Source organism: Garra rufa, chromosome 3, assembly GCF_049309525.1.
Source record: "Garra rufa chromosome 3, GarRuf1.0, whole genome shotgun sequence".
Taxonomy (NCBI): domain Eukaryota; kingdom Metazoa; phylum Chordata; class Actinopteri; order Cypriniformes; family Cyprinidae; genus Garra; species Garra rufa.
The window spans coordinates 16,007,018-16,019,753 of record NC_133363.1 but is presented as its reverse complement, the minus strand read 5'-3'; the positions used below and the strand labels follow the sequence as shown (position 1 = coordinate 16,019,753).

The window sequence follows — 12,736 nt, the reverse complement described above, 5'->3', positions numbered from 1 at the left end:
TGGAAATGGCCTCTTTCAGCAGAATAATGCACACTGCCAGGAATGGTTTAAAGAAACATAATGCAGAGTTTAAGGTGTTGCCCTGGCCTTCGAATTCCCCAGATCTCAGTCAAACTGAGTATCTGTAGATGTGCTGGACCAGCACGTTCGATTCGTGTTGCCTCTGCCTCTCAAACCTACAGGATTTGAAGGATCTGCTGCTAACGTCTTGGTGCCAGATACCATAGTAGACCTTCAAGAGTCTTGTAGAGTCCATGCCTCAACGAGTTGTCGCTGTATTGGCAGTCATACAGAGGACCAGCAGCATATTAGGGAGGTGGTCATAGTATTTTGGCTCATCTGTGTATGTTCTTTTATAGAGTTGCATAAAGTTATATGAGTTATATATTTAATGTTATTATTATTCTTTTTTTTCCCCAATAAGCTGTCGGCACATGACACCTTAATCCTGGCCCAACCTGTTTGCACACCTTTACCACTAAGGTAAATGATTTCTGTTTGATTAAGGTATGGACATAGGTCAAGATACTGTTGTTTTAGGTAATTAAACATGAAACTAGTGCCATATAATTTTATATTCCTTTTTGTTTGGACAGTTTCTGGTTGTCAAATGTTAGTGAAACTTAAGTGCTTCTAACAAGATTTAGTGAGACTTTGGGTTTTAACTGACAGATTTTAGTTTGATTGACAGATGCTTTGCCAAAGCAGTGTCACAGATCACACTGTTATTTTTAAAAGTGTAATATATATACATTTATACAGATTTTATACAGATTTCTTAAGTCAACTGTTTAAACACAATAAACTTTTCTTAATTCAAATTCACCCATGCAGTTTAAACTAATGCACTAAATATTCATGTAGTCCAAGCACAAATACATTTCAGTTTTACATATTTAAGTAGACTGAACTTAATTAGCTTAAAAAATATTTAGCAATTGGCGTTGTTTTTGCTTGCCAATTATGTAATATACTTAATTATATTATATATGTTTTGTAGCCACTGTATAGCTTTTCATGAATCCAGAAGTAGTGAGTAATACCCATTTACTTATGTACAATACATGTATATGTGCATTTTTTCAATTATATTTTAGAATCTCATTTGATCTAATTCTAGCCAGCAGAGCTGCAGTTTTAGGTCAGACAAGAATAGCAGGTCATTTTTACCAACCATTTTTTCCATAGGAAATGCTTGCTTGTCAAGGATCTCGGATTTTTCCTCCCCTTGACAAAGTTTCCATCTTTTTCTTTAAATTGGAGTGGTAGTTGTTTTATGAGCAAAAGATCAGAGAAGGATCACCGTTAAGTGGATAGTTCACCCAACAATGAAAATTCCTTCATTATTTACTCACTCTCATGTTGTTCCAAACTTTCATGATTCTTTCTTCTTCTATGTAACATACAGTAGAATGCTGATAACCAAACAGTTTGTATGGACAAAAAAAAAATACATGACCTGTCATATCGACATCTTCTCTTAATTCGATCACAAGTTCCACTCTGTAGTTACTGGTTTTACTTTTTGGAAGTTTTGCATATTACATCACACTGTATTTTTAATATTAAGCTGAAGGTGCTATAATAGGCACCTTTTAAGCTCTATATAGTACATAATTTGTACCTTATAACTCGTGTTACATAAATCTATGAGGCAAGAAATTACATTGCTTGATGACTGTTTAAAAGGAGCTAATTCCAAACACAGAAATTACACTGGTAACACTTCACGTTCATTTCTTCATGGGCCTGACGGCCCACCCCTGATTTCATGAGAATAAGTCCACACCACAACTATACTGACTTTTTTTGTCTCTAGCTGATGAACAGCCAATACACTTTTCTGTTTTTAAACCCTCTGAAGAGAAAAGAGAAGTAAATAATAAATGAATATATAATAATAGATTGATTAATGCTAAGAAATGCTTACATTTCAGAAGAATGACAATCTAAACCTTATAGAGTGTTCTGATATTTTGATTATGTAGACATTTACTCTCTTTCTCTTATCTGCTCTTCAGTGGAGCAGACTACAGCACACTGCTGATGAATCTGGGCCCAGAAAATTGTGCAACATTGCTACACTTTGTCCTGCTGGAAAGTAAGATCCTGTTGCACTCCCTCAGACCGGCTGTACTGACTGGGGTGGCTGAGGCCGTTGTGGCGGTAAGTGTTTGGGGAAAAAAAGGGTTGTCCAAAGGTGTGGAGTTTACGACTTTGTATAGTGTTTTACAGCAAACAGATTCTTATTCGTTCATACAAAATGTACTAAAGATTTAAAATCAGATACAATGATTAGAGTGGTGGACTGATGCTGTATAGTCTTAATAAAGTATGCCAGATTGTGAAAGACTGCTGCATCTTCTATAATCAAGATTGAAATTGCACATTGCAAATTGTGTCTAGCACGAAATGTTTGCGAATGTAAATTGAAAGTAGGGTAATTGAAAGTAATGTAAAAGTTCTTATCTTAACCAATTGTTCAGAAGGGAATAAAAACTGTTTGAGAATTTGTTATATTAATAAATAGGACACCATCATCATTATGATCTCCCTCTAGATGATCTTCCCATTCCAGTGGCAGTGTCCTTATATCCCTCTTTGCCCTCTGTCTCTGGCGGGGGTTCTCAACGCGCCATGTCCCTTTATTGTGGGTGTTGACTCTAGATATTTTGACCTCTACGATCCACCACCTGATGTGGTCTGTGTGGACTTGGACACCAACACTATATACTTGTGAGCACTCTTATATTTAACATTTGTGAATTTATTTCTATTTGTTATTTCTTTAAGGCATGGACTATTACTTATATTTGCAATGTGTTTGTTTTAGGTCTGATGAAAAAAGAAATAGCAACTGGAAGAATCTCCCAAAGAAGCCCTGCAAAGGTCTCATCAACTCTTTAGGAAATCTTCACCACCAGCTTGCCACTGGTAAGATCTCTTTTCACCTTTACAGCTTCTTTAAATTGTACAGCATCTCTAAAATTTTTTGCAATAAAAAAGGTGTGACTATGGGTATATGAGACCTATTTTATATAAGGATTTTTTTCAAAACAGTTCGGCGTGCAGCACTAGAAGGCTTGGCAGTGGAGATGACCCCTATCGAGGCGGACTTCACCTGGCATAAGAAAAAGACAGAGCTGGAGATGGAGATTCAAGAGGCGTTCCTGCGCTTTATGGCCTCCATACTGAAGGGCTACCGAACCTACCTCAAACCCATCACACAAGCACCTTCTGAGAAAGCTACTGCTGCAGACTCACTCTATGACTTGCAAGGTAACTCTTCTAGCAGAATAGTGGCCCTGTGTAGTGATATGTGATCTTGGTTTTTGTGTGCAAGGTCTACAAGACTGTAGAATGTCCCATTGCTTACTAAAGAGCTTCTCCCCTTTTTGCAATAGCAAGTATCCTTTAGTTTATATCACGGAAAAGAACCAGATTTGCTACTTCCAATTTCTAGTCTAGAGAGTGTTTAATGGATGTCTCATCTTGCATCCATTTTGTCCAGTCTCTTTGCTCCATTAGTTAACTTAATAGAAGAACTGTACATTTAAAATGTGTTTATAAGCTTTTAGGACTACACTTGCATACAGCTGGCCTCAAAGCTAACAAGCATAGACTAAAATTCATAGCACGGCATGTCTCTATAAATTTCTGTATAAAGTGTAATTATTGCCAAAGTAATGAGCTACTTGTGCTAATTTGCCACTGAGTAATGCTTATGTCTTTTCTTTAGGATTCTTAAAGAGCAGAGATCGTGCACATCAGAAGTTCTACTCTCAGCTCACCAAGACTCAGATCTTCATCCGCTTCATTGAAGAATGTACTTTTGTTAGCGACAAGGACACCAGCCTGGCTTTCTTTGATGACTGCGTTGGAAAAGTAAGTTAAAAAAACAAAGCACGTACTCTCTTTTTCCTTCAGCTGCTCCCATTAGGGGTCGCCACAGTGGAATTATCCACACAGCCATTTGGCAGAGGTTTTACGACGGGTGACGCAGAAGCCTATTCTAATGGAACACAATGAAATATTCTTCATTATTAGTGATGCATGCTATTGCTCATACTTGCTTATGCTGCAATTTTTGGCCTAAGAAATACCAAAGATTTACACTGAAGGAAGAACCTGAGCAACCATGATTCAAAACAGCCATATAGCAATGTCCTATCTACTCTAGCAACAACACAGTAAAGTGCTGACAACCTCTTAAAATACCCCATAATAATAAACTTGGCAATCAATCTGAACATCCACTATCATACAGTGAATTTTTCAGAGGGAAGCACGGCTCACATTTTCTTTTTAAAATGAAAAAAAAAAGCTACGAAACATTTGTTGAAGTAATTTAGTTTCTGTAGCACTAATGGGAAGCTTATCTCCCAATGGAAAGAACAGAGGATGCAGTATTTCCTAGTATTGAATTTGTTTCCCACGTCTCTCTTTCAGCTTTTTCCTTCTGACAAAGGAACAGAAAAGGGTACAAAGGTGAGCCACTCCTTTTAGTTAGGTGTTTCTGTGTCATGCTTGATGTCATATTAGTGTTACACCCAATGCAAGGCAAAGTAAATCATAACACAAAACTGGGGGGGTGGGTTGCAGCAGATGGAGCAGATACTAAAACATAGCCCGTTTTACTGACCTCAGATCTGTTTTGCAGTGGTACTATGATAAAGTACATTAGTCTTAGACCTGCAGTTAAGGGAGACATAGGAACAGATGGTTGTTACTCCTCATAAGCAGAGCAGTTGGTTTAGTGGAGTAAATAATTTACTCTGCCATCTGCTGTTGGGTGCATTGGCATATCGTTTATCTGAAAACTCTTAGCATGGGCATAATGTGGAGAGAGTAATGGAAAGTTCCAGGAACTGTCTGCAAGCTGATATTACAAGCCAGAGTGCTTTGTTAAAAGGGAAAGCAAGAAAAATAAATAAAAAAATTCTGTTGACCATATTGGTCAGCATGTGAGCTCTGTAAATTGGCACATACTATTTTATCAAACACAATTACGGAAGGTTCATCCATTAAGACTGTAGCTGCATTGCACAGGTTGAAGGTGAGTCATCTGAGGACACCAGGCTGATGGAACTGGATGAGTCACAAAAGAGCGAGCACACAGTCTTCGTCATGCCTCCAGAACCACCCCCGGAAGACGGCCCTGACCCCCCACCCAAATATAGGTATACACACATGTATATACTTGTACTTCACGGATCTGTGTTTTTCCCTTTTGGTGTGCATTTTATGTTAATTTTAGCAATTTTAAAACCCCTGCAAATTGGGAACATTTCATTTGACAAAAAAAATTCATTTGACAAACAAATTCAGTCAAAAAAAATGTAAGATTTATTTTTGCCTCTATTGTGATAGGATAGTGTAGACAGGAAGCGAGGTGGGAGAGAGAGAGAGAGAGAGAGAGAGAGTGGGGGCAGAATCGGGAAATGTCTGCAAGGCAGGACTCAAACTCGGGGTGCTCAAAGCATGACGGCGCTATGTTTTGCTAAATGCGCTTCCCACAACGTTATCTGTGCCAACTAAAGATCAATTTTAAATGAACAAACCCAGTATGATTTATGATTCAATGCTGTATCACAAGTCATATTATTCATAGTCAGCAGTTGCAGGGTTTACGAAAATATTATTTATTTTTTTTTGGTTTGGCCTGTTGCTTGCTCATAAACGAATGATAGCCGTGCTTAGTTATGATTGTACAACTTGCTAAGATGTGTAAAAAGTCAAGTGACTGACAGTCTCATAAGATGTGCCTACAGCTTCTCTCATTAGCAAGCCTAAGTAATGTGCTTATCCTGGTCAGACAATTGTAGTAACACCAGACTCTTAATAATTTGCTAGTCATAATGATGCCATGGATAATTTGAAAATAAATGAAAATCCAGAGTTTATTGATCAGGTAAAGCATGCATTATGTCAAATGCATAATCAGACAATTCAGGGATGATCAATACAAACCATCAAAAGCCCAAAGATAAGTCTTTATGTAAAAAATGCATTCCTCACTTAAAAAAACATGCACAGTGCTGAGTGTACGGAATGCACTCCAAATTATGGGCACCTGACTATATTATCGCCTTGCAAACTTTTTTTAATTACTCAGAAAAAGATAAACATTCTCCAAATGGAGACTTGAACTAACCATTGAAATTTGCATCAACTGAGATCTCAGACCTGGGGAGTTGTGCCCTGTTAAGGAACTAGTAAATCTAGTGAATTAGGAGTAGAAGATAAATCACTTGAAACAAACTAAAATAACTGTAATAATACCTTTAATTTGCAGCTCTGTGATGATTCATTTTCAAAGCGACCTTGTTTATTGAACTTTACTGTTCACACCCGTTTTATCTGACTGCCATTTTCTTGCCCCTACCCCTCCCTAACCCTACTCATATCTAAAGCGTCTTTATCTATTAGCACAAGGCCAGAATAATCTATTTCCATGCTCTTGTTAGCTTATTTGAGTGCCTGTCTGTTACTCACAGTCCAACCTTGAGACTGGCTGAGCACTTTGTTTACAACTGGCACTGTTTGCACTATAATAGGCCTCTCTCTCTCTCTATTCTCTGCTTCTCTGTTTGTCATTCATCCAGTCCCACCCTCCCGAAAATATACCCCATATAGCCTACAACCTGTTTTTTTTTTCCAAGTCTCTTACAATATTGAAGACCATTCTGTAGCCCAAGGCTGTTTTCAGGTTGTATTTTGTGTTGAGATGCTATTATAGGTGAGGAAAGAAAACATATTTCAGGTTTGAGTTGAAATATCTACAGAATTTAAATACAAAAACTGAACATTAAAATGGTAAGGTTGCAAGGAAAAGTAAATATATGTAAGTATCTTATAAATTTTATAAGTAAATAAAAATGCCTATAAATATCAAAGTCCCTTCACCCACTAAACATATCAAGCAGCAAAACCCAGATATACAACAACATCCCAACTACTCACATCATATCATCTATCTAATAAAAATAGTCATTAAAGTTATTTTCTACTCCACTTTGCATGTGGACTAAATACTTTCATTCAGTGTATCTTATATGCACACAACAATGATCCTATTCACTTAGTTTTACCTTTAATATTTGTACAAAGCTTTCCTATATTTATTGTGTATGAGAGCAAAGGTCAGTAAAGATTTGTCTAGTTATAATGCTCGAAAAGATCATGAACTATAGAATAATTTTTAAAGTCTCCATGCAGTCACAATTTTTATCCCTTTAAACTTATATTTAATAATCAAAATGACATTTAGGTGATTTTTTTCCTATGAAAATACAAACAACTTTTTTGTCTTAAAATTGCTTGAATATAACTTACCTTTACCTCATTTAGTACACACGGTTTCTTGAATATGCTTACTAGTTCCCGCCTCCCTTCAATCACGCCACCTAGGACTTGCACCACTTTCACTCAGTTAACTGAAGTATTAAACACTATGCAAAGGCAAGTGGCGGTATTGGACAAATGGTTACCATTTATTTCAAATTCTGAAATAAATCTAGCCTAGAAAGCACGCAAAGAGCACTCCCCTTGAGATCACTATAAAGTTCATCTTAGTTCAGCACAATCTTAGTTTACAATGTTCTGTTGTAATCTGTGAAGCTCTATACTGCACAATTAATCTATTTACGTTGCGTTTACATTTTTGTTTTAACGAGATCATTTGAATGAATGCTAACTTAGCACTGACCAAAAATCTGCCATTTTGAGTGGTGAGTGGATTCTGTCTAAACACTTTTGAAAGACCTCTGACTGGCTATTGCATTCAAAAAAATCAACAGAAATGTCTGTGATTGGCTACATGGCTTAACACTGCAAAAACATGCAAATAGAAACCTTGTAAACCTTGTAAATAGAAACCTTTGACCAGTGGATACATGAAAAGTCCCTCCCAGCTAGCTGACATGATTGTAATCAGGGGCGGAGTGGCAATCGGGACAGCGGATTTACACAGCGGATCACAAATTGGGCGGGTGCGAGGCGAACGCGACCGGCCTGAGCTTATTAGAATCATTGATGTTACTAAATTCTCCGCGAATCAGGCCCGGTTCCACGGGGGGACCAGGGTGGGCCTGGCCCACTCAATCAGAAGCTTGGCCCACCCGAGCCCCACACTACATAACCAATCACAAAATTTGTACGATATTTAGTTGAGCACCATATTTTTTTTATTGGCCTCACCCGCAAACATTGTAATATTGTAAATAATTTTCGCACTTTCAATATGCAGTGCTCGCGCTGTTTACTTTTACTTTCGATTTTGCGATAACGCGCACTCTGTGTAAAGGGAGCAGCACATTATAAATATTTGTCAGTGAGCACAAGATTGAGCAGCGAATCCTCCAGCCTGGTCTATTTTTTAGTCATCTCTCCTTACTTCGACCCATGATCAGTTAAATCTAAAGGTCATTGCACACTGAGTTCGATTTACGCATGCATTTTTTTTTTTTTTTAGTTTTCTCATATTCGCCATCCTTTCCTATCAAAATGCTTATTATGGATGCGAAAAAACGCAGAAAATCAAATATGATCCGATTTTTTTATGACGGACGAAAGTTTCAGAGGCAGTGTCTAAACTCGATTAACATAACCTCACCTGTATTTATTTTTTTAACGTACAAAAATCTCGGACGAAAATTTCGTACTGATGTGTGCAATGACATTAACTCCAGCAGCTCGTGTTGGATTCAGGGTTGCCAAGTCCGCATTTTTTCCTCACGGAATTGGTCTACTTTTAAACTGTTGCCATGGGTTGCATTCCCCCAGTTATTTAAAGGTTTTAAATATTGCAGAAATTAAATTTCAATAAAATGCCTGTATTTAAATATTTTGCGTTCTACCTATGATAAAACGATGCTGGATATTAGGTTTTGTGAAGGCTACTGGTAGGAAGCCTTTGAGCTGTGTTTATGATCAATGTGCACAACTGTAAAATGTGTATTTTAGATATGGAAATTAAGTATATAAGTTTTGATATTTGGGAAATGGTCAGTGCGCTATTTTAGGTTGTTCTTGACTGGCCATTGGGCTAGTTATGTCATACAGACCTGGTAACCCTGTTGTCAGATGCTTTCAGTTTAGAATTGTAGCTTACATTTTCCAACTGCAGTAAATTATTTTTATTTCTATAAAAATGCAAAATGGCAGTGAAGGTGCTGCAGTGGTGGTCGAGTAATGTAATCAACATAAAACCAAAGACAGTGTAACAGCAACTACCCCAAATGGAAAAATGTGCACTTCCATAATGCACTTAAATAATACTCTGTTTTCACACACTAATTTTATACTTAATATACTAAAAAGTATTTAGTACTATTTAAGATAATTTGGGAAATGTTGGGCTAATTGGGGGGGATGGGGCCGGTGCGGTCAGAATTTTCCCGGTGGATTTTAGTGCCCCACTCCGCCCCTGTTTGTAATGGTAGGAAATAGGTAAATAAAAGTTAAAAAATTTAGAGGGAATAATGCAGGTATAATGTCTGTTGTATTGTGTTTATGTTTGTACTGTATTGGCTAGACGTGACCATTAGACTCGACTGATTTTGGGGTTTTATGGTATTTAATTCTGTGCTTCTCTAATTATGAGTCATCTGTTTTCTTTACAGTTATAAGAATTTCCCTAGTTTACGGTTGGAGCTGTTCGATCATCCACAAGAGCTGAGACCAGCGCTGAGTACAAGAGCTGCAGGGGCCAGTGTGTCCAGCAGCCCTGCTCTGTTGGCCAAGAGAACCAAACAGGTGAAGAATCTCTTAAAGGAATTTTTTTTATACCAGATTACTAGAAATTCTGGTATGCTGTCATTCCCAGATGTTTTCAGATAATACTGTGCATTACAGATTCACATTATATTTACAAATGAGTCTTTAAAAAATGTGACATAATGACTAAATTAAAACCTTTAAAAGTACAGCTGCTAAAAAAATATTACAACTAGTTCTTATAACTAGTTATATTATAACATATTATATTATAACAAGTTCTTATAAACTTGTCAACCTCACTAATTGATTAGCATTTGTTGGATTAGTCCTGCATCATCCCTAGTTTTTATGTAAGTATCCAGCACAGTAGGAACTACCAGTGGCAGTGTGTAAATTGATTGGCCAAATACATATCATGTAAAACACTGTCAGCGCTCTTCAACAGTAAGGTCATGCACTTCAGTGTAATGAGAAGTATAAACCTGTTGTCCAACAAAATACAGTCAAGTGTTTGAAATAACTTCCTTTTGTGATCTGATGTGGATTCTTACCAAAAAATGAGGCAGAAAATATTTTATTCTATACTGTAATAAATGCTATGTCGCATAGATTGCTTGAAGAACACGGGTAAATCATACATTGTCATAGTTGTGTGTTTATTGTCTTTATGTTTGATAAATTAAAGCATTTATATGTAATAGTGTTAGCTGGATGCTTTTCAGTGATTTCCTGGATCCTCACAAGTTATTTTACTTCTCTGAGGAATATTTCGATTTTCTGCACAATTGCGCCCTCCGGCTTCCTATATTAGTAAAACATACATGTGTTTATAGTGCTCAATTAATCAATAGGGAAAAAAAAAAATTAAACTAAGTAAACATATGCAGATCTGTTTTTTTTTTCTCAGTTAATTTTGTTAAAAATGTGATGTACTACCATTCAAAAGATTGGAAAAATTGCTAATAATCCAATTAATAATCCATAAATAAATTGCTAATAATGCAGTGTTTCTTGAGCAGCAAATCAGCATTTTAAAATAATCATTGACGCTCAAGACTGGACACTAAAAAATGCAGTCTTGATGAGCAAAAAACATTCAGAGACATTAAACCGATCCCAAATGTTTGAGTGGTAGTGTAGGGTCTATAGTAGATGAATTGGCCACCAGATTAGTGTCTCTGTGTAAGCAGAGTTTTTTCTTCCAGGCATGCTTTGTGCTATTCATAACATCAGTCACTGAAACGCGCTGAGTCGAGAAGCACTTTGCTCGTACTGACTGTGCTCTGCATGCAGCAGTTAAAATGTAAACAAAGATCTACTGATCTTAACTAGTTATGGAATTACTTCCCCAAACACAACTGTTTCTGTGGTTGAGTGCTCTTTGTAGATACCCTAGTGAGTTATATATATAATTTTATTTATTTTTTTATTATGTAGTGCTTAAGTTATACAGATTGTGCAAAAGCTGCAAAAAAGAGTTTTAACATATTATTTGGTCTCTGCAAAAAGCTAAACAAAACAAACTGAGTTCATAAACTTGACACAATTAGTAAATTATATACTGGAAGCCCAGTATCTAGGACACACTGGCAGAGAACAGAGGGAAAGGAAGTATAGCAGATTATATAGCAAATATTGCAGAGAAATCAAGAGACAGGTGAGCAATAACAGCATATAAGAGACAGAAAAAAATGCAAAAAGAAAAGAAAACACAAGGAGAGATCAAACCTGAGTCCTGACAGAAATACAAATGGAACTTCTTTATAGAATGTACAGGCTGTTCTGTTCACTACATTAAGAGTGAATGGTGACTAGTTGTTGAGTTCCAATTTAAAAAAAAAGTGTTGTTTTTCTATTTTTTATTTTATTTACCTATTTATTAATTTATTTTTATTTTTTTAATGGACTGAAATTGACTACAGTGATTTTTATTTTTTGTATTAGAAAATTTTAAGAAAAATAAAATTCCACTAACTGGGTACATAGGTTTGATCTAATAATACAGACACAATTGTTTTTTGGACCTGAAAGCAGTTGAACAGAGAATGCCCTTCATTACCCCTTTGTTGTCTCTGAACCTTAACATTACTTTTTTGTTCCACACAGGAAATCAAAATGGCCTACAAGCTGGCGAAGCGTTTCTATTCCAATCCACCCCAGTGGGCAAAGTGTCTGTTTAGTCACTGCTACAGTCTGTGGTTCATCTGTCTTCCTGCCGACATGCGTACAGCCCAATCCAAGCCCCGAACCATGCAGCAGGCCTTTAATGTTCTGCTCAAGATGAGAAGCTCTGAGGTGGAAGTGCTCGATGAGGTGTGTATTTAAAATATTTTACAAAAAATATTTCTATAAAGTTTTTTTTTACATATTTATTATTATTATTATTGCAGCAGTTATTCAGTTAATATTGACAATATATTATCAATGGATTTAGATTTCTTATTTATAGTTAGTCCCAATTCACTTTACTCTTACACTATAAAATATAGGAAACAAAAATATTTGTAATTAAGCAAATGAGAAGTAAATTAAATAATATCTGTGATTAGTTGAGTTCTTTCCTTGCACACTTCATTCAAGAAATAACATGTATAATATGTATAATTCATGACCTTGGTGACCTTGGTGTGACCCTACAGCACAATCTGTGTGTTTAACAGGTGTGTTACCGTGTGGTGATGCAGTTGTGTGGTTTGTGGGGGATGCCTGTCATGGCTGTGCGTGTCTTAATGGAGATGAAAAAGGCTGGTGTTGAACCCAATGCTATTACTTACGGATACTACAACAAGGTGATGAACACTCCCTTACATAACATACACAATAGCACTACACAAGAGAGCAATGCACTGTACTAGGGCTGTACGATTTTGAGAAAAAACCTAATTGCGGTTTTTCTGACAAATATTGCGATTGCGATGCGATTTTCGGTTTTTGCGTTCGATACTTTTAAGTGCATAAAACTAAAATTCTGAATAAAATATGTTGTTACTTTTACGAAACAGAGGGTTAAATAAAC

General features: G+C 36.5%; 1 protein-coding gene across 2 annotated transcripts in view; it reads left to right on the top strand.

The window, feature by feature from the left end:
* dennd4c (DENN/MADD domain containing 4C) overlaps positions 1 to 12,736 on the top strand; it is a 69,884-nt gene that overhangs the window by 40,349 nt on the left and 16,799 nt on the right. For both annotated transcript variants that reach the window (XM_073835770.1, XM_073835768.1), the window contains exons 8-18: positions 425 to 483; positions 2,022 to 2,166; positions 2,561 to 2,736; positions 2,834 to 2,934; positions 3,061 to 3,279; positions 3,740 to 3,885; positions 4,450 to 4,488; positions 5,050 to 5,180; positions 9,624 to 9,756; positions 11,827 to 12,033; positions 12,381 to 12,509. In XM_073835770.1, coding sequence (XP_073691871.1) covers positions 425 to 483; positions 2,022 to 2,166; positions 2,561 to 2,736; positions 2,834 to 2,934; positions 3,061 to 3,279; positions 3,740 to 3,885; positions 4,450 to 4,488; positions 5,050 to 5,180; positions 9,624 to 9,756; positions 11,827 to 12,033; positions 12,381 to 12,509 — 1,485 coding nt within the window. The remainder of the gene's footprint in view (positions 1 to 424; positions 484 to 2,021; positions 2,167 to 2,560; positions 2,737 to 2,833; positions 2,935 to 3,060; positions 3,280 to 3,739; positions 3,886 to 4,449; positions 4,489 to 5,049; positions 5,181 to 9,623; positions 9,757 to 11,826; positions 12,034 to 12,380; positions 12,510 to 12,736) is intronic.